The sequence below is a fragment of the Mustela erminea genome, chromosome 7 (assembly GCF_009829155.1).
Source record: "Mustela erminea isolate mMusErm1 chromosome 7, mMusErm1.Pri, whole genome shotgun sequence".
NCBI lineage: Eukaryota > Metazoa > Chordata > Mammalia > Carnivora > Mustelidae > Mustela > Mustela erminea.
The window spans coordinates 83003267-83024122 of record NC_045620.1 but is presented as its reverse complement, the minus strand read 5'-3'; the positions used below and the strand labels follow the sequence as shown (position 1 = coordinate 83024122).

The 20856-nt window shown below is 38.9% G+C and overlaps 2 protein-coding genes across 6 annotated transcripts in view; one reads left to right on the top strand and one right to left on the bottom strand.

Moving 5' to 3' along the window:
- UGP2 (UDP-glucose pyrophosphorylase 2) overlaps positions 1-4818 on the bottom strand; it is a 68336-nt gene extending 63518 nt beyond the window's left edge. Inside the window, exon 1 of one of the 5 annotated variants that reach the window (XM_032352257.1) lies at positions 4710-4818. Coding sequence is in view for 2 of the 5 variants with exons in the window: in XM_032352260.1 (XP_032208151.1) it covers positions 3724-3742 (19 nt within the window). In the remaining 3 variants the exon portion in view is untranslated. Of the gene's footprint in view, positions 1-3408; positions 3503-3723; positions 4152-4353; positions 4378-4709 lie in introns of those variants that run through there. The other 4 variants (XM_032352262.1, XM_032352260.1, XM_032352256.1 and 1 more) reach the window with 4 other exon arrangements.
- LOC116595649 (outer dense fiber protein 3-like protein 2) overlaps positions 4252-20856 on the top strand; it is a 40745-nt gene continuing 24140 nt past the window's right edge. The window contains exon 1 of the mRNA XM_032352264.1: positions 4252-6406. Coding sequence (XP_032208155.1) covers positions 4334-5056 — 723 coding nt within the window. The 5' untranslated portion in view covers positions 4252-4333 and the 3' untranslated portion in view covers positions 5057-6406. The remainder of the gene's footprint in view (positions 6407-20856) is intronic.

The window sequence follows — 20856 nt, the reverse complement described above, 5'->3', positions numbered from 1 at the left end:
GGGCCTCAAATATTTTTTAAGTGACACAGAGACACTCAAATACCTTCCCCTAAAATACAAGAAAGTACCTCAATTTAAGAATATTAAGGGACATTTTTATATGATTTAGATAAATAATGGCCTATTAAAAACGGTTCAAAAAAAAGTTCCTCTAATATTATAGTATAAGCACATAACATGATCATAGTTGGCTAGACGACAATATTTCCTGCACCATTTATAAATTTCAAATCATGTGGAGAGAGATTATCCCATAGCTCTCAGAACTTTTATAAAAAGCAGAATCCCAAATGGCACTCATTGATAGAGCTGGCAAAAAGTCACATCAGCTGAAGACTCCTAGTACCTCCAACTGTGAGAGGGCGTCCCTTCTCCCTCAGCTAGTACTCACATTTATTTAGAATAATTGGGGCTCTGCAACAACCCCTGGAGTGAAGAAAACTAGCAAATGGGAAGTAATTTCACAGGTGTAGGCAGAAGGTAACCTGAGGGCAGAATACAACAGGTAGGCAATTATATCCTAGATCTAGGAAAGAAGAGTCTTCCTAAAAAAAAGGTATTTAAGTGCCTGAGGAATACAGACTTAGGAGATGCCCAAAGAAAGCTAAACCTTCTTTTGGACAAGGAATATACACTGAGAGTACCCCTGCCTATCAACATTAAGCAGTTTTAGTAACTGAATATTTCTACCTAATGACTTACTGGTCCCAGTGCTTGAGACTGGAGACACCCAGCTTTTCTACAAAGCGCTTTGCCTAGCTTTGGGAGAAGAGATTCAAGCCAAGTATAGCAACCCCAAATCTTGTCAAGGCAATCAAAAAACACGTGCACACAACACACAGGTATAATACCTAGATGTTCTGAATTTCAAATGCCCACTATAAGGGATACCCATGAAATTTCAATACAGTGTATTGCACATTGTAAGCACTCAAGAACTGTTTTTGTTGACTGGACTAAAACAAAAACTGTCACCAACTATGTATTCACATCACCATTCAAGGTTCCCCCCTCCGACCCTTGCACTTTTTTTTCCCCCCCAAATATATCAACTCCCAAGTGCTAGGGGACTAAACACCAAACCAGAATAGGAAAATAAAAAACTGTCATATCTGCCTTGTTTCTATTTACTTCTGTTGATGACATGTGGTTATACTTATGGTGGCAATGCTATCTGTATGGCCACCATCATTTTAAGAAAGAAATGGAAAACTCACTGGCCATTTAGTATGTGACTAGGGCATTCACATAATTCATCTCATTTCAGCTTCTCAATAACCCTGTGACAAAGCATTAGTACTCAATATTTAAATAAGTAGAAACTGAGGTTCAGAAAAGTTATGTATCTAAAATCTCCTGTTATCAGGATTCAAACCTAAATCCAAATGCTTCTATCTTTATAATTTATGTAATCTAAGTGGTGTTATTAAAAAAAAAACCTGAAAATAAAAATGTAGGCTAACCTAAAAAATATATAAAAAATGCTGAGTTTCTCATTTGTCATCTGTGTCAAATTCTTTTGGAGCATCCACCACTTCAAGACACTGTATTTCCCCCATAGATATAATATTATCTTTGCCCACAGGAAATTGACAGTCTACTTGGAGAAACAAGCCATTTGGGTAACTTTTTAATGTGAAAAGCAACAAAAGGTATTAGAAACGACAAGGATTTTAGACACACATATATATGAATTTCAATGATTACCAGCTGTGAACTTTGGACAAGATACGTAAAATTTCCTCAGCTGTAAGGGCATGAAAAAAATCTACCTCTTAGGGGCGTTTAGGGGCGTATGGGTGGCTCAGTGGGTTAAAGCCTCTGCCTTTGGCTCAGGTCATGATCCCATGGTCCTGGGATCAAGCCCCACATCAAGCCCCACATCAAGCCCCACATCAAGCCCCACATCAAGCCCCACATCAAGCCCCACATCAAGCCCCACATCGGGCTCTCTGCTCAGTGGGGAGCCTTCTTCCCCCCATCTCTCTCTCTGCCTGCCTCTCTGCCTACTTGTGATCTCTGTCAAATAAATAAATAAATAAATAAGATCTTAAAAAAAACTTAGGGGTTTTGTGAAGCTTTAATGAAACATGTGAAAACAGAGGCCTAGTATTTGTTAAATCTTTCTTCTATAGCATAAGCTAACTGTCCATGATTAGAAATATCAGTAAGTGATACAGCAAAAATTAAACAATTTCATCTGGTACAAAAAACACTCCAAGACAAAAACCCAAAAATTATACTTGAAAACTGATCTGTGGAGACAGCTGAATCATTAGCCAATTATACAATCAGGGTTATCAATTAGGGTTATCAACAGCAGCAGAGTTAATTGAACATACAGAGGGTTTACACCTAAGAACAAAATTTACACAATGACAAACAGGAACATAATCATGTCAAATTTGGAGGGGAGGGGTATCATCTTTTTCTGCAAAACTGCTCATTTAAAAGGAAAACTACCAAGTGACTTGTCCAGTTTTCCCTAGCATATTCTTGCCAAAAGAAGCTTTGTTAATTTCGTTGTTGCTATTACAAAACCAGCAAATTAACAGTTACCTCGTTTTTCCATTCTTGACTAAGACATTTCTTCAATCAGAATATAAAAAGCCTCTCTCACCACCAAGAAGTTATAACATGAATTTGAAAGTCTAATGGCAAGTGACATTTCTGAGTGTAGCGCTAAAGGAGGCAGGCAAAAGTGTCCCATCTGTTTCCTTATTAAGACAGGCAAATACTCAATCTATTATACAAAACTCAAAGAAGAGTTAATAAAATGATATAAAACATACTAGAGCATTTTTATTCCTAGGGTCTCATAATGGCCATAACTGACCATTTTTTATTTAAAGTACATCTGTTGAGAATCACATTAACTGGTTGTGAACTTTCACTAGCTGTGTGTTCATCAAGATAGTTGAAGCTTTTACAATGTGGGGTCTGCAAGCAACGGATTTACTTGCATACAAGAAGCAAATCCTATGCTAAATATCAGTGAGTGACAGATTTAAAGTAGCACCAATTTCAATGTGTACAACCAACACACACAGACATACAAGCAATGTTAATGATTAACTCAGTTCAGAGGCATTCGCTAACCCTTTTTTAAGACATGTAAAATTTAGAGGGCAATTTCCAAGATTCAAAGAAACCTTAATAATCCTTCCAGATTTCAAAGAAGAAGGAAATAAACAGCAATGCAGCAAAGTCATTTCTCTTGCTGAAATGACCTCTAGCTTCTACAAGATACTCCCGGTTTCGCAATAACTGAATCTGAGACTCCAACCACGTACACACAAACGAAGTAGAAACAGAGAACACTAAAGCTTCCCCAACAGTCCTGGCAAAACCTACCTACCTTCCCTCAGCCCCCCCTGTTCCCCTTCCCGTTGTCGCACACATGGCTACCTTGACTTCCACCAGTAAAAGAGAACAGGGGTTAATCAGCAGGCAAAATCCTGTTTTATCATTATTTACAGCCACTACCCTAGCGAGCCAGAGTGCTACTAACCTGATTTCAGGGAGGCAGAACTAAACCCGGCAGAACACAGGAGTATAAATTATACGTATCCGAAATGCCAACCCAGCAGCAGCTCAAAGCCGCTCAAATGTCAATTTAAGGAAAAGCGTTTCGCAAATGGTATCTCAAATGAACATTTCTACTTCCAAACCACCCACCTCCCGACTGAAGCAACCCAGGAAGAAAAAAAAAAGGTGTCTTACCTTGTACATATCTCGACATTTTAGGGATTTATTAAAATACTCTGGTGTGTGTGTGTGTGTGTGTGTGTGTGTGTGTGTAAATTTCTAGAGAAGCCACGCTATAGGGCAAGTCTCTCTTCCTCCCTTACTTTAACAACCGACGTGTTCTTTCTCCTCTTCCTATATTTAATCCCTTAAGGGAGTAATTATTCAAAGCTATTAAAACTGCCTAAAAACAAATAAACAAACAAACAAAAAAACAAACAGGAAAACCTCCTCCACTTCCAAAAAGAAAGGAACTTAGTGTGACTGAGTCTGCTTAGAACTCCTGTCTACACTGCGCTCCTGACACAAACCAGGGCCAACTGGAGACTCCCGGAAAAGGTAAAATCACACGAACTTAAATTTCATCAATGAAAGAGGAGGATCTACAACGGCTATTTCACCGCCCCCCCACCGGGTCCCCACGCCCTCCTGGGCTGGACGGCAGCAGACACTGGCCGGCCGCACCCCCCATTCCCTCCCCCTCGCTGCCGTCCAGCCTCGGGCCAGTTCCCCGGGAAACCTCGGTCAGCAGCTGCCAGCGCCCAAGCAGGACGCGGGAGGCGGGTGAGGTCGGCAAAGAGGGGCAATGCAACCATTTTTACTAGCCTGTAAACACCCTAGGACTAGGAGGCGGCAAGAATTCCGCGCGTCCGCGGGCGGCCCGAGGCCTCCAGCTCGCCCCCTTCCAGCAGCGAGAGGCGAAATCCTGCCGTGGCTTGTTCTCGGGAGGGGCCGAAGGCCATATCGCCCCTCACCCGCAGCAAACATTAAGGGTCCATCCGCGAGGGGAGAACCCGCATGCCGCCCCAAGCCCGAGGCGTGCGGGACGGCCCAAATTGGGCCTCCCGGGCCACACAGCGGGTCGCGGAAAGGAAATTTACACATTTCCCAGAAAGAAACACAGCCTAAGGGGTCTGGAGAAGCCCGTCCTCGCCTTTCTCCAATCCGCCACCGAGACCCACCTTCCGCTTCTTTAGCAGCTGAGAAATTGGGGGCGTTTATGGCGTCCCGGGAAGAAGGATCGCAGGCTGAGAGAATGTCACCTCTGAGGCACCTTTCTCTCTCCCCCTTCTCCCCTCACACATGCACAACTTTAACTCCTCTCCCGCGGTCACAGCCCAGCTGCAGACCCCCTGCGCCCACCTGGCTACCGGTTTCTGACACCCCCAAGCCCCCACTTTCTCCCAAACGCCTCCCCTCCCCCCCCATTTGGAGCAGCCCCCCTCAATGCGGAAATGTCCCCGCGGCTCATACAGACAAGAACAACTACCAGTCAGGAGCCGAGGCGGATGCAGGGCCTGACCAATGAGACGCGCGGAGGTGGCAGGGGGCGGGACGTCTGCGGCCGGAGTGAGCCGCGCGGAGGTGGTCACTGAGTGAGACCCTGGGAGCCGCCTGTGGAGGCTGTGCCTACGGCGGCGGGGAAGGGGTGTTTCACCAGTAAAATACCTAGTCTTCTGCAGATACTTTAGCAAGGGAGAGACCCTGAAGCACGAGCGGGTTTTTTTTGTAGTCCGTAAAAATATTCCGATTTACCAGGGATTGAAGATAGATACCTAAGCGGCGGATAGAGCCCGAACGCCTCAGGCCAACTACCTGAGCGAGCCCAGGCCCTTCTCAGGAGATGCAAATTTCTACTCACTACTCCCGGTCTAGGGAGGCTGAAGAGGCTGGAAGGACTAAGCAGTGGGATATTTGGAGCCCACTAACAGAAGAAGGGATTTAGGGCGTCGAAAAAAGTGCCAGGTGAAGGCTCCGCCACTAGAACCAACACCGCCAGTACCTAATCCCATAGAGACTTCTGCTGTGATAGGCATTTACTTTTCTGATCAAAGTGGAAATGGATGTTACCCCTCGAGATGCTTACCTTTAATATTCTTGAAGTCCAGAAGGAAGGAGATGTTCAAAGAACGCTGGCAGTGGTGTGGGAACGGCAAGAGGGCCAGCCCAGCGCCCGCTAAATCACACCTGGTATTGCCAACACCTCTAAGACTCAATGGGCGTATCTCAGGCTTCCCTTCATGACTCAGTCAGCCTGCTTCAGGACCCGTGAATTGAGAGTGCTCTCTTAGGGACCGCCAATAAACCATGTAATTCTAGGAGTTTGAGGCTTTGGACAACACTAATCAAGGGAAAGTGAGAATTGTTTAATGATTCCTCTCTAAACAAAGTTTAATTATTTAGTGCCACATAGTCATATGGAAACATTATTAGATAAGTAACATAGAAAAGGCCAGTGATTTGTCATGCTAGAGGGTAACAGTCCTGGGTACTATATTTCTTTTGTGAAATCCAAAAAGACTGACCTCCCTGCTATAAAACTAACTTCCCCAAATAAAACCAAAAAATGTCTAAAACCCAGATATTTAAATTTTAATGGAGACACAATCTTAATCAGAATCTCTGCCTCCTTTGTGTGATGTAGAGAAATTCGAGCAGCATTAAATAGTAGTTATTGATCAGCACTAACACCAAAATAAGATGCCACCAAAACATTGGGCCCCATAGGTTGCTTAGCCTGCAAAAGATAAAGGGCAATGAAGAGTCTTTAATTTATACAAGGTTTTTTGTAAGTCAGATGATCCGTTATTTTCTACCTTTACAGAAGGTTAAGGGAGAGGAAGTGAGTTTTCATTGCAGCAAGAGCATTTCGTAATAGGTAAGAATGACATTTTGATTTATGAGTGATTAAATATTGAGATATAGTACCAAAGGATGTTGTACATTTGCTGCCTCAAGAAATCTCCAAAAAGTATCTGTCTTCAACGGTTGAGTCTGTAAGTGCCCAGAGACTGGCTCTTAGAGAAGTAGCATGCTAGAAGCTATATTCCTGGATGTTATTTTCAAATGGTGCCCTGTAAAATGGAATTTCTTTATATAGTGATTTAAACTTAAGTTTTGAGGCCCCAAACATTTTGTAAAAGCCTCCCACTTCTTCAGAGCCACTAGAAACAACCTCACTTGGCAGATAACATGGGGATAGGGAAAGAAGGTCATGGCAGTAAAGCACTTTCAATTTTGCTTAGAAGGCAATTGCCTATCTCTATTTATTTATATAACTTAATACCTGAAAAAGTCACTTTCTCTGGTGTGTGTGTGTGTGTGTGTGTGTGTATTTAATCCTTTTTTTCATGATAACGCTACTGTGGAATTTCCCTTCAAGTTGCATGGTGTTGATATATCTATCATTAGAAATCTGTAACATGGATAGATACATTTACAGATTAAACCTTTGCAGAAACTTGGGGGAGGTGTCTTCAGGAGGATGAGGATGTGGGCCTGGGAAGGACTGTGTATATAGGGGTAAGGTGGAATGAGATGGCTTTTTAGATTTAGTGCTTGGCACAGTGACTGGTATATAGCAAGCATTCAGTAAATGTGTACTGAACGACCAGTTTGGTGCCACCAGTAAATAAGATTTTTTAAATTTTTTTTTTAATATTTTATTTATTTATTTGACAGAGAGAGATCACAAGTAGGCAGAGAGGCAGGCAGAGAGAGAGAGGAGGAAGCAGGCTCCCTGCTGAGCAGAGAGCCCGATATGGGACTCGATCCCAGGACCCTGAGATCACGACCTGAGCCGAAGGCAGCGGCCTAACCCACTGAGCCACCCAGGCGCCCCAAGATTTTTTAAATTTGAGGGGCACCTGGGTGGCTCAGTCAGTTAAGCATCTACCTTTGACTCAGGTCATGATCCTGGAGTCCCAGGATCAAGCCCTGCATTGGGTTCCCTGCTCAGCGAGGAGTCTGCTTCTCCCTCTCCCTCTGTCCCTACCCCCAACCCTGTTCATGTTCTCTCTCTTTTACTCTCTCTCTCTCTCAAATAAATAAAGAAATTTTTTTAAAAAAGAGGTTTTAAAATTTAATTTCTATTTAGAGGTAATGAATTTTTAAGTTTTAGACATTTCTACCTAGAATGTGAACTTGGGCCAGAGTGTAAGACTAATACCAGCAAATGCAATGTCCTGATGACTTTACAGTAAGTTTTGCTAACTCCTAACGTGAATACTATCCAATAAGATGTGGTTTAGAAATGGCTAAAGTATGAAATATGTGTACAGACCAGCAATGTGTGTGGTCTTTTTTTTTTTTTTCCCTTGTCTATCCTCCTTCCATCCCCTACGCACAAGAAAATAAAGCAAGGCAGTTTTGGAGAACATGTCAGAGACATAAAAATTTTTGTGTCCTGCCCCAAGTGTTTAGCCAAGAAACCAGGCAACAATTATACACTAGACTGTTGCGCACATTCAATATTGGCTCCCATCTGTACCTATCTAAATTCTAGGCCACCCACGTGAAAAAGGAAAAAGGGACCACTGTTAGAAATTGCCAGTTACTGCCTAGATCTAACAATAGGGCATTTTTGAGTCAAGAGGTAACCAAATAGGGTTAACTGGAAAATGATATCAAACAATATCTGCGAGACAAAGTACTAATGAATGAGTAGTCTAAAAACATGAATGGTGTTTCCAGTTACTTGAGGAAGAGAAAGACTTCATTCTTTCCTGTTGCCAACACCCTGTTAATGAATCAGGAAGTTTGTTGAAACAAGTTGTGAATTTAAATTATGACATATCCTTCCATTTATTCATAGTATGATTTTTAAATTGCATTTGCAGATTATTTAAGTTTTCTATCACAACAGTAACAATCATTTTAAATAACTATGATGCTTTAAAAAACAGTTGTCTCACATTACAGATAATTATCTAAGAGTTTATTAGAGTTGATAAATCTTCTAAGTAGTTTTAAAAGTCATCAGGCCCAGAAGAATGCAGTTGAACTGCAACATGCATTATCTTGTTCTCATTTATCAATAATTTCCCTCTAGATTCTTCTTTGAAAGTTGCATAGAGGGCAAGTCCTTACTGTGTTGTCTCCTGTTTCTCCTGTTCTGCAAGTTGCCTATAGGAGAGTGTTGGTGAGAAATGGTGATGCCCATGAAGTTGTATCTCATTCATGTGCCAAACTGCATCTCCACATCCCCCCTTGTTGATAGAGGCAGAGGAGTCATTTCCTTTAATGAGTGGATAGCCATAAAACAACAAACAAACCCTATATTTTCTCAGGGTTTTTAATAAACATAGATCATTATGTAATCATAATTCAAAATATAAAAAACTCACTAAAAAATAATATATCGCTTTTAAACCTGTAAGATAAAATAAGCATTCTGCTTTTCTGTAGTGATATATGTATAGATGATGAGGTTACTTATTGACATTGAAATCCCCATAGAGAAGAGCTGTGAAATAGAAAAGTATTCAGTTTAATCCTATTTTTTTCTTCCTCTTTCAACCATATTAAAGATTCCCTGTTGTGCATTCCATCAGATGTCTTTTGATGGTTTTCCAAACATCTCTGCCTCTGGTCTAGCTTATTAAATTTCCTGCCAGTGCCACCACTGGAAGGAAAGGATAAAGAACTTCTGTTCCCTAACTTAGTCTCAGGGAATTTATTTTAAGCATTTCACACCCACCACTCTAAGTACTAAAGAGAAGATCCTCAGGACTGTTTTTTGGAAGAGGCCTAAATAATTGGGTAATTATATGTCATTAAGTGGGTAATATGATTAGGGAATAAAAAATAACAGTGTTTTCCCCCTCTCTAGAGTGGAAAGGAGGAGGAATGTCATTTAGAGAAAAGACCCACAGGAAAAAATGTGGTATATTAATGTTAAGTTCTACTACCATTTTTAATTGGACTTTTAAAAAAAATTCCAATAAGGATGAACATCTTTTTAGGAAAACCTAACCAGTACCAAAATGTCCATAATGAATAGCAGTACTCCTCTGCCCTACTTCTCTTTACTCCATCTTTGCACGCCAGAAGTGACCATTTTTCTTCTGACAGTTATATATACCTGATAGCTATTTCTAAATGTTTATAGTGTCTTTTTTTTTTTTTTTTGGTTCCTGGATTTTAGCCCGTATGCTTAACTTCTTGTTGTAACAGATATAGACTTTGCTCACTTAAAACCCTGTCCTTGTTTTCTCTTTTGTATTCATTTCCTAAACTTTGTAGAGCTATATTTCCCAACCTTTTCCTTATCACAGCACAGAGAGAAAATAATATTTCTGTGGCATCCTGAGATAACTTAGAGGGAATCTGTGGGCATCATATTGGACTTGGTGATAAGTTAATTGCTTTTTAAATAATAAAAGCATGAAAATAAAAAATAAGGGGCTCCTGGGTGGCTCAGTGGGTTAAAGCCTCTGCTTTTGGCTCAGGTCATGATCCCAGGGTCCTGGGATTGAGCTCTGCATTGGACTCTTTGCTCAGCAAGGAGCCTGCTTCCCTTGCTCTCTCTCTGCCTGCCTCTCTGCCTACTTGTGATCTCTGACTGTCAAATAAATAAATAAAATCTTTTAAAAAATAAAAAAATGCAAAGTAATAGGGGAATTATTAGATAAGGAACTTGTATAAAATCTTTTCAAATTTTTGAGTGAGAAATTTGAACTTGTCTGCATGAACATAACCTTTAGAGTCAGATTTTATGCTTGAAAAAGGTACACGTAGTTTTTGATCAAAAATTTCAAACTATAAGCTCTTCAAAGTCTTAATAGTCACTGTGGTAAGCTGAATAATGGTCCTCAAGATAACCAGTTCTTAGCCCCTGGGACCTGTGAATGTCACCCTGTCCCTGTAGGAACTTCACAAGTGTGACTGAATTAAGGATTTTCAGATGGAAAGATTATCCTGGATTATTTGGTTGGGTCCTAAATGTAATCACCAGTGTAAGGGGTTCCCTGGATAGCTAAGTCAGTAGAGCTTGTGACTCTTGACCCTGGGGTCATGAGTTCAAGCCCCACACTGGAGGGAGAGATTACATAAAAATAAAATAAGTAAAATAAAAATAATAAATTGTAGGCAAAGGGAGATTTGAAGACAGAGAAGAAAAAAGTCATGTGATAATGGAAGCAGGCGGAGAAAAGGCAACGTGATTCAAGGCCACGAGCTAAGCCATGAAGACAACGCACAGAAGCTGGAAAAGCCAAGGAAATGATTTTCCCTTGGAGCCTCCAGATGTAGTGTGGCCCTTGCTGACACCTTGATTTCAGCCCAGAGAAACCCATATTAGACTTCAGCCTTCCAGAACTATAAGAGAATAAATATATACTGTTATAAACCACTCAGTTTGTGGTCATTTGTTTCAGCAACCAGAGGAAATGAACATAGTCACCATTCATGAGGAATGCTGTACAAATAGATTCTTTAAAAAACTTAAAACCCATTTCTTTAGAACCCATTAAAAATGTATAATGGTAGAAATTATATTCATGGAATCTGACAGCTCTTTTTACTGATAAACACAATGATGAAATTTGATGTGATAAGGCAAGAGGATTTTTAATTCAGCTTAATTTTTATCTAGAAAATATTTTTAAATAATGATGAAGCTTTAATTTGTAAAACACATACTTTGTTCGATCAGTAAGATGAAAATTAGTTTGGATGCCATTAAAAGGGCATATCAGCTGCAAACAATCAGAAGTATGTGACGTCTGTAAAGTCAGAGTTTCAGAGCCACCAAAGTTGCACCATCCAGGAGCTCCATGCTGGCTGTGATTTGCTAAACACAGCCAAGGAGGTATTCTGCCATCTGGACATCTACTTCAGCAGCCAGCTGCTGAGCATACTGCTATTCACTTTGGATAACTGGCCTGTGGAACTACTGGATGTTTTTCATCATCCAATTCACCTGTAGAGACTCTGTTCCTCTTGGGCTGATAAAGGCAAGGCTGCTAGCAGCTGGAGACAACCAACCCTGGGGGTCCCAACTACCTGCCCCAGGCCTTAAAGACTCAATGTCATACTTCACAGCTGTAAGCCATTCAAAGCATTGAATTAGAAAATTCTGGTCTATATTACCACTCCGACCACTGCTGGGCATGACACCAAGAAAATGAGAATTTGGAGCACAGAACAGTGCTGAGAGAGACAGGCCATTCTCAATTATTGACTTTCAACCAGAGTTTAACAAAGGAAACATTAAATGTTTGCAAACCTACTGAAGTCCTGGCTTTGCATGGATCTATACGGTAACAAAAACTGAGATTATTGAAATAATAGAAGTAAACTTATTGAAGACTACTATCTGGACTTGGAGCATCACAGATAGATTCAGAGACTTTAAACTGTTTGATATCTTTTTAACACAGGCCAGCATGGGCTGGAGACCAGATAAAGCCACAAATGGAGTACCAGGATAATGAAAGAGAAATAAGGATCCAGATAGACCAAAACTTTCTTTAAGCCATGTTAGCTTGAGGGTTTTACCAATTTCCTAGTGAGAAGGAATAAAACAATGCTAAAGTCACATGGGTAATTATTTGAAATTTTTGTACGCACATATATATATGTATGTATGTTGGTATATATTGCATATATTTACGTATTTATTAATCACTTACATCCTTTCTTATTCTATAAAGAATTTGGGGCCAAGATGTATATATTCCTGATTAAGTTCATTGCTTAGTGAACTGGATATAGTATAGTTCATTCTATAGTGGTAATTCTGTAGTTTCGTCACTCTCATCTAATCCCTTTTGTTGTCTTTAGATAGTCATATGAAAGAACCCCTATAGGTGTTATTTTTAAAATGGCTTTTTCTCAACCTAGTGTGCCCAAATGATAAGAGTCTAGGATCTAAAGAGATTTGCTTGTGTGGGTAGGTGTGCTAGATTAGGTGTCTTATACATTAAATGATCAATCCCTAAAGATGTAAATTCTAAAGTCCTTTGAGAAGAATCCATACAAAATATGTACCATCACCTAAGGTTTTTGTTTAATTTATTGGTATTTTTTCCATTTCAGGTACTCATATTGGTTTCTAAGGAGGCAGAAGAGTATACTAGGGAAAAAACAGACTTTCTTTCTTCTTTTGAGTTTTTCTTTTGAGTTCCGCCACTTAGAACCTGAAAAGCTTGGATAAATTATTTGGTTAGCTCTATAAGACAGTTTCCTCACCTAAAAATGAAAGTAACAACTCATAACCTGTCTTGCCTCTTATGGAGTTATCATAAAGATCATCTTACTCACTGTTGTCACAGAGTAGAGTGATGATGATGATTTTAGTCAATGAAATCCTGTATTACCTTGATATGACATTAGTCTCAAGTAATTATTCCTTGTTATTACATATTAAATATCTATTTTCCATACATAGATGGTAAGCATTTTGAGAGCAAGGAGCTTTTATCTATCTTATATCCCCAGAGTATATATATCACAGTGTTTGGCACTCAAAAGAATTTGTTGAATGAATTATTAAATAAGATCTTTATGAATGAATTTAAAAGCTGTAGAGTGCTATAAAGGTGTATATTGGATGTTCCTCATTATTTCTTTAGGAATCATATTTTGGATGGCAAATGGTCAACTTATAAATTTACTTTTAGAACACTAAAGGAGGCATTTCAGAACAAATTCTATTGTGATAGAGTGTTTGCGTAGATGGCCACAGTTCCTTCCATCCCTGTGCCCCACTCCTTTGTGATGTGACTTTTGTCACTCCTCCCATTAAGAGGTGGAGTCTTTTCCTCCCAATACACCTTGAGTCTCAGTTGGCCTAGTGACTTGTTTTGACCAATAGAGTGAAGCAGAAGTGATACTGTGTGACATCTAACCTTAGTCCCAAGAAGCTTTTCAGCTTTTAGTCTCTCCATTGGAATGCTACCCTGAGATCAATGTGTGAAGAAGCCATTTGTAACCTGTTGAAAAATGGCAGGCTATATGAAGAAGAGCTTTTCCAGTTGAGGGCCCCTAGACCAACCAGGACTAACTGTCAGACATGTGTGACAGCCCATCTTAGGCTTTCCAGCTCTAGTCAGACCACCTAATGTGTCAAACTGGCCACATAAATGACTCAGATAAGACCATAAAATAATCAGTCACCCAGCTGAGTGAAATCCAACACTATGTATTATTTCACAGCACAGATGACTGATAGATTCATTAATATAGTGTCAAAGAAAAATAAAATCACACTCATTTACTTTTTGTTTACCCCAGAACTGCCCTTAATCTTTGCACACTGGACTGTATTTTTCAGCCCTCTCATTTCTCATCTCTAAATTCTATTCTCCAAACCCTTCTGAGGAAGAGATTTCTTCTGATCACTTTCCTGGTTAAATCAGTATCTCTAAGAGGCATCTGTGTGGCTCAGTTCATTAAGTGTCTAACTTTTGATTTTGGATCAGGTCATGATCTCAGGATTGTGAGATTGAGCACCACCTCAGGCCTCACACTGGGAGAGATTCTCTCTCCCTCTTCCCCCATCTTTATCTAAGAAAGAGTGAAAAAGAAAGAAAGAGAGAGAGAGAAAGGAAGGAGGGAAGAAAGGAAAAGAAAAAGAAAGAAAGAGGAAAGAAGGAAGGAAGGAAGGAAGGAAGAAAGATACCCCTAAACTTAGAGATCTGTCTTTCAGAGTATTTGAAATTCTTCAAGTGGAAAAAATATAGGTTTTGATTCTTAAACATATTTTTAATATAATTTAAAATATATTGTTTTAAAGATACATTGGATACTTCCAAGGTTCCAAGGATATTTCTTACATTGTTTTATAGTAAAAATGAAGATATAACTCAAATGTCACTAACAGGGGAATAAATTATGTTAAATATATTTGGTTTTATATATATATATACATATATGTACATATATGTACATATATGTATATATATATATCTCAACATGAAAAGATATTCCTTGTATCCTAAGTGGGGAAAAATAATCAAGCTGAAAAATATATGTAGTAAGACCAGTTTTTACAAACTTCCATTTAAAAAAAAGTTTGCTTGCTTATTTGTTATCTAAGACAGGATAAAAATACACCAAAATGTCAATGGTTACCTCTGGGTGGTAAGATCATGGGTGACTCTTTTCTTTTTTTAAAAATTAATTATAGTACTATTATACTATGAAGAAATATTTGTGTAATAAAAAATAAGTCACGTTTAAAGTATATATTTACCTAACAAGAAAGAAAACCCATATTCCAACACCAATATTCATCAACCTAGTCCCTTGTTCATGAATATGGAAAATAAGAATTACCGGATAATTGAGGAAAATCAATTGCACCAAAGAGAAGGGCAATGATAAAACAGAAAGCCTAAGTATGAAGGACATGAAGATTGAGTCAGAGAATTAAAGGTACTATAAACATAAAATAAGAAAAGTGACAATCAGAGTACAAGAGATAATGCTTTGGAGTTAAAAATGTAATCATTAGAGGTGCCTGGGTGGCTCAGTGGGTCAAAGCCTCTCCCTTTGGCTCGGGTCATGATCCTGGGGTCCTGGGATTGAGTCCCACATCGGGCTCTCTGCTCAGCAGAGAGCCTGCTTCCTCCTCTCTCTGCCTGCTTCTCTGCCTGTTTCTCTGCCTACTTCTGATCTCTGTCAAATAAATAAATAAAATCTTTTAAAAAATGTAATCATTAAAATTAAACCATTTGATAGTAGGGATGAAAGGTAAATTTCAAGGATTCCTGGAACATACAGCAAAGAAACAAAAAAAATAGAAAATATGAAAGAAAAATTATGATATGGTATTATCAATCTAGAAATTTCAGCATCCACCAATGTCCATTTGATTTAACTGTTGGACCAGTGTTGACCAATGTCACAGACATCAAACTATTCTTTTTTCTAAATGCTATCTTCAGTCATGACCTGTCAAATCGCCCTTTCCTGCCTCTTGACAACACTGGTCACTTTTGGCTTTCAAGACTCTAGTAGTTCAATTTGAAATTCCAATTTCATGTTCCATTTAAATCTCATCTCCCCATTCTCCAGTCATTTTGGTTCAGGCTCTACCTGTGACTCCAGCAACCTAGAAAGGAAAGTATGTCTGTATTTTCACTCTTCCCTCTACTTCAAAAATACACAACAGTTGAGGTTGTTGTTGGTCTTCCCTTCTTGTGAGAAGTGATTTTCGGTCATTATACCTTACTTAGTTTAGGAGGTAGGAAACACACTTCCCTGCTCCGTTTGGAAAAGATGCTACACTCTTGTTTACAATGCTGACAATTTCTTTTGTCACTCTCCTTCCTCAATCATCATAGTACCTGGGATAAGTTGGGATGGGTGATTGGGGTACTGGTTGAGAGTAGCAAAGCTCTAATTACTGAGACTTTTCTTTAAAATGAGAGATACTTAACACCTCTTGGCACTCAGCTTGAGATATTACCAACTCTAGGGCAATGGGATAGGTCCTAATTAAATCCTATGATGTGTCAAAAAGAGGTTCCAGGGAAACAACAGAAAAATTCAAGGGCTAGAAATAATTAAATAAATGGTAAAAGAAAATGTGAAGAGAAACAAGTTTTCAGATGAAATATGTCTAGGAAAAACCAAACTGGATGAGTCAAGCCATTTCCTTTTTCACATTCTTATGAAGTTTCAGAGCACAGATTCATTCACTTATTCGCTCAAAAAATATTCATTGAACACTACCATGAACTGGGCCCTGGTAAGCTGCAGGTTTATAATAGTGAACCTAACAGAGAAGTATACTAAGTAGGGCTGACAAGCAATATACCAATAAATAAAACAATAATTAAATAATTACAGATTAAACAAAAAACTATGAGTGAAGTAGAGTGCTGTGATCCAGAATAACAAGGAACATTAATGTTGGGCCCCAAGAGGCTAAGATGGCGCCGGGTGGCCTTCTCTTCCGGATCGGGAACCCACATGGCTGACCACAAAGGCGCCAAAGTGGCGGTTTCGGTTTCCCATCAGTTTCGTTTCCCGCGAGTCTCCACCCCCTGCAGGGCGTGTCTCTCCCAACTCCCGCCGACTCGGCACATCCCCATTGGCCCCCACTTTGCTGACCTCACTTCCCTTCCCTCACCCCATATAAGCCGCTGCCCTGCTCAATAAAGCGAGATCCTGCTTCGACAGACCTCCCGAGCCCGGTGTCTTCTGTGGGTGCGTTCCGGGTTCGCGACACTCGCCATCCCGCTCAGCCCCAAGGAGAGGCCTCTGGCTGGCCCGGGCGCCTCCTCCCCTCGGCGGGGAGCCCAACACATTAATATGGTAACATGGTCAAGGAAAGCCTTTCTGAGAGGTAGCATTTAGACTTCTGCCTATGGAGGCTAAAATCCAACTCACATTGTGGACTCCAGGTTACCTTTATGTGTGGGTTAACCTGGAAACCCCAAACATTTAAGCTAAAATCTGTTGGATTAAAAAAAAAAAAAAAAAAAGGAACCTATATAAAGACCATGGAGAATGTGTGCTAGATAGCACAGCAAGTACAGAGGCTCTGAGATAGAAGGAACATTGTGTATTCTAGGAGATGATAGGAGGATGGAGTGAGGAAATAAGTGAGTGAAAAATAGAGAGAGACAAGAAATAATTTTGGAGAAATAGGAAGGAATCAGACACGTACAGCTGGTTGTACAGGTTTGGGATTTATCCTAAATGCAATAAAAAGCAATCTAGTCATTTAAAGCAGGGAATTGACATGATATAATTAACATTTTTAAAGAGTATAGAATATATTTTGAAGAGTATAGAATATATTTTGAAGGTGGATATAACAATTTGGTGATGGATTCATTGAGGAGGGAGGAGTCATGAGGAGTGAACAAAAGGAAAGAGTCAAGGAGGACAATTTATCACAGAGCTATTTATTGAGGTGATAAAGGCTGAGGGAGATCCAGATTTAGAGAACCATTTTGGTCATGTTAAGTTTGAAATGTCTGGGAGACATACAAGAGAGATGTTAAGTAGATATTTAAAGATGTGAATCTGGAGCTCAGAAAGGAAGTCTAGCCTACTGATATAAATTTAGGAATTGTCAGCAGATAGTTTTTAAAGCCATGAGAATGGATAAGATCATGTAGGGAGAAGACATAGAGAATAGAACAGAGGATACAGAAACTCTGGCATTTAGAGGTTGTATAAAGAAAGGAAAACATGTGAAGGAGAATGAGCAAGAGGAGCCAATTATTCAAGAAAACCAGGATAATTGAGCCTAGAGAGAAGAGTATCAGAAAAGGTCAATAATCAGAGCTCAGTTAAACTGAGGACAGAAAAGAGACTCAGCTGAGTAGAGATTGTCTGTTAAATTTACAAGAGCAGTAGAGTGATGGGAAGATTGAAGTAGATTGAAGTTTGCCATTTATCTTCTCAACAACATTGATTTTTAGAAGACGATGAAGCAATACTTTCAAAGTTCTGAGAGAAAATGACTCTGAACCTATAATTCTATGAGCAAAACATTCAAGTATGAGGACAAATTAGGGAACTTTTCACCTTTGTGGGGTGATTCTATGCTTTTTCAGTGGGGGAAATGCCTAAGGAAATGCTCCAGCAAAATGAACTCAAGAGAACTAAAGACAGAGATGTGGGAATTTAATAATAGGTTACTTCAGGAACACAAATATTTAGGCTCTCATGGTAATCAATAATAGTAGAACAGAAAGAAGGATCTAGAAGAACATCTTTAAGAAAAAAGTATGTCCATTTTATGAAATAGTATGGTTAAAACATTAATAATCTCAATGATAGGGTGACATATGCTTCTCCTGTCTTCTTCTAGACAACTGGAATCTTTAGAAAAGGCAAAAAATTGTGTATGCCATGGTCCAAAGATGAAACAAACTAAAATGTGACATTATTATGAGTAATCAGTATACACATAAAAAAGAGAATCCATTTGACATTATACCTAGAACATTATCCTTCAATAAGTATAAATCTAGTAACATGGTTTATGACTCCCTTTTCATGAGTTTATTCATACTACTTGTTTCAGCAATGAATAAGATTTAAAAAATGGTAATGCTGAAAAAGAAACTCCTAACTTTTCAAATTAAATTTAATGATAAAATGTGGGAGACTTGATTATTCTAACAGTAAATATAAATATTGACAATGTAACAGTAATGATAGAGCTAATGGAAGTTGGTAAGTGGAGGAAAGTGAAAGGATGTCAAATATATTAATCTTACATAATAGAGGAGTCAAGACACCTTCTGAAGTAGGTAAATCAAGAAATAGAGGTGTGAGTATATTCTTTAAAGCAATAAAGTAATAAATAGAACTTAATGTAATATAATAAAAATTTCAAAGAGGAGACCAAAGGAAGAAAAATTAAGAGTCATATAATTGAGCTAAATTCTTAATGTTGATTTTTAGTGTGGAGTCAATAAAAAAATGTCAGGAGTTAAACCAAAAAGTGGCAGTATATATGTATTATTTTCAGTTATGAAGATAATTATCAGATATACTAAAAACAGTGTGACATAGCTACATTTGGGACCTTTTTTTTTCAAATTGTGGGAATGAAATTAATTTAGTGTGTTATAACCTACATTAGACAAAGAGGGAAAAAGGAAATATTAAATTGCATTGCACTAATAAGGGTAAGTAAAATCGATGAAACTTTTCTTAACTTTGTGTGTATGTGTGTCTGTGTGTAAAATGTAGTTGCCAGTTCGGTCCTGGTCAACAAAGTGCTCTAGGAAGTACATTTTTATCTTTCATTTTTCTACTCATCTGATTTTTTTGATTCATTCATGTAATAATTTAAAATATATATCTTTAGTTTTGGAATTTCTTTGTTTTTAATACATAAAAAATACAAACCCATAAGCTTCTGTAACATAAAGTGGTTTATTTCCTAATAAAAGCAAGTATTAGGCAATTTTTTTGAGAAACAAAATGATAGGCAATCTTCCATTACTTAAGAAAGGAAGAGTTAACAATAAGTTTTGAGGATTACTTAAGGCTCACAGGAGGGAAGGCTGGGGCAGAGGCAAGAGTTTAAAGTGTTAGAAGTCTAGACAATGGATTAAGTAAGAAGAAGATAAAGCAAGAGAAATAAAAATATTAAAATATTGTCGGGCGCCTGGGTGGCTCAGTGGGTTGGGCCGCTGCCTTCGGCTCGGGTCGTGGTCTCAGGGTCCTGGGATCGAGGCCCGCGTCGGGCTCTCTGCTCGGCGGGGAGCCTGCTTCCCTCTCTCTCTCTCTGCCTGCCTCTCTGCCTACTTGTGGTTTCTCTCTGTCAAATAAATAAATAAAATCCTTAAAAAAATAAAAAAATAAAAAAAAATAAAATATTGTCACACTATAAGCCAATGCTAAAGATGATTTAAAATGAACAAATTATTTTATTGATTCTATATAATAGTGTTTTATTTAACAGTGAACAATATAATTGCTTACATTTCTATGGTAGCTTTCAATTTTCCTCAGTTTGCCCTTAAGGAAATTTGAGACCATTTTTGAGTACCTGCTTACTTAGACCCTCCCTTTTCTAAAAGCTTCTATTCCAGTGGGGTAAGACCTCTGTGGTCTTGTGTACCTTGTGACCTGCCACCTAGCTGTATATACCTAATTGGATCAAAGAAAGACTACTGACCCAGCCTGTACCCATGAGATTTTCTCTCCTAGGAATTTGGAGTTGTAATTCAGAAATCCTGATCATTTTGTGTTAGTCACTGATAAGAATATCAATCTGGGGCAGCAATATTTGGTCCATCTGCATAGATACACAGAAAAGAACTCATCTGCCTCATCTGCCTAAAAAGGAAAGAATAAAGCATGGAAGAGAGGCCACTAGTTCATCAAATCAACAAATATTTAGGTACCTACTGTTCCAGGTACTGTTCTAGATATGAGGGACACAGCAGTGAATAAAACTGAATCTCTGCCCTTGCCAGTGTATATTCTTGGGGAAAAGAGGAAGGTGATGAACAAATACATATTTAATAAAATGTGAAGTAATAATAAATTCTATAAAGAAAAATAAAGGAGGGCAGGAAATAGAAAGTTTGAAGCCAGGATCAGGAAATAATTTGAGCAGAGACTTGGACCAGCTGGGGAAGGTAGCCAAAAATATATCTGAAGGAATTTCTGTCAAAGTTGAAGTTCTAGGACATGCAAAAGCTTTGAGTTGGGAACATCCTTGGGAAGTTCAGGAGACACAGTGGCAAGAAGAAAAAAAGATAGATCTACACCTTGATAAAGAGGAGATCTTAAAAACATCCAAAGAGAAAAGATAGATTACCCAATTGTTATATAAACGGGGTCAAGATGGCATCTCTGTATTGGTCCCTATATATTTTTTACTTATTCCCAGCAGGCTAG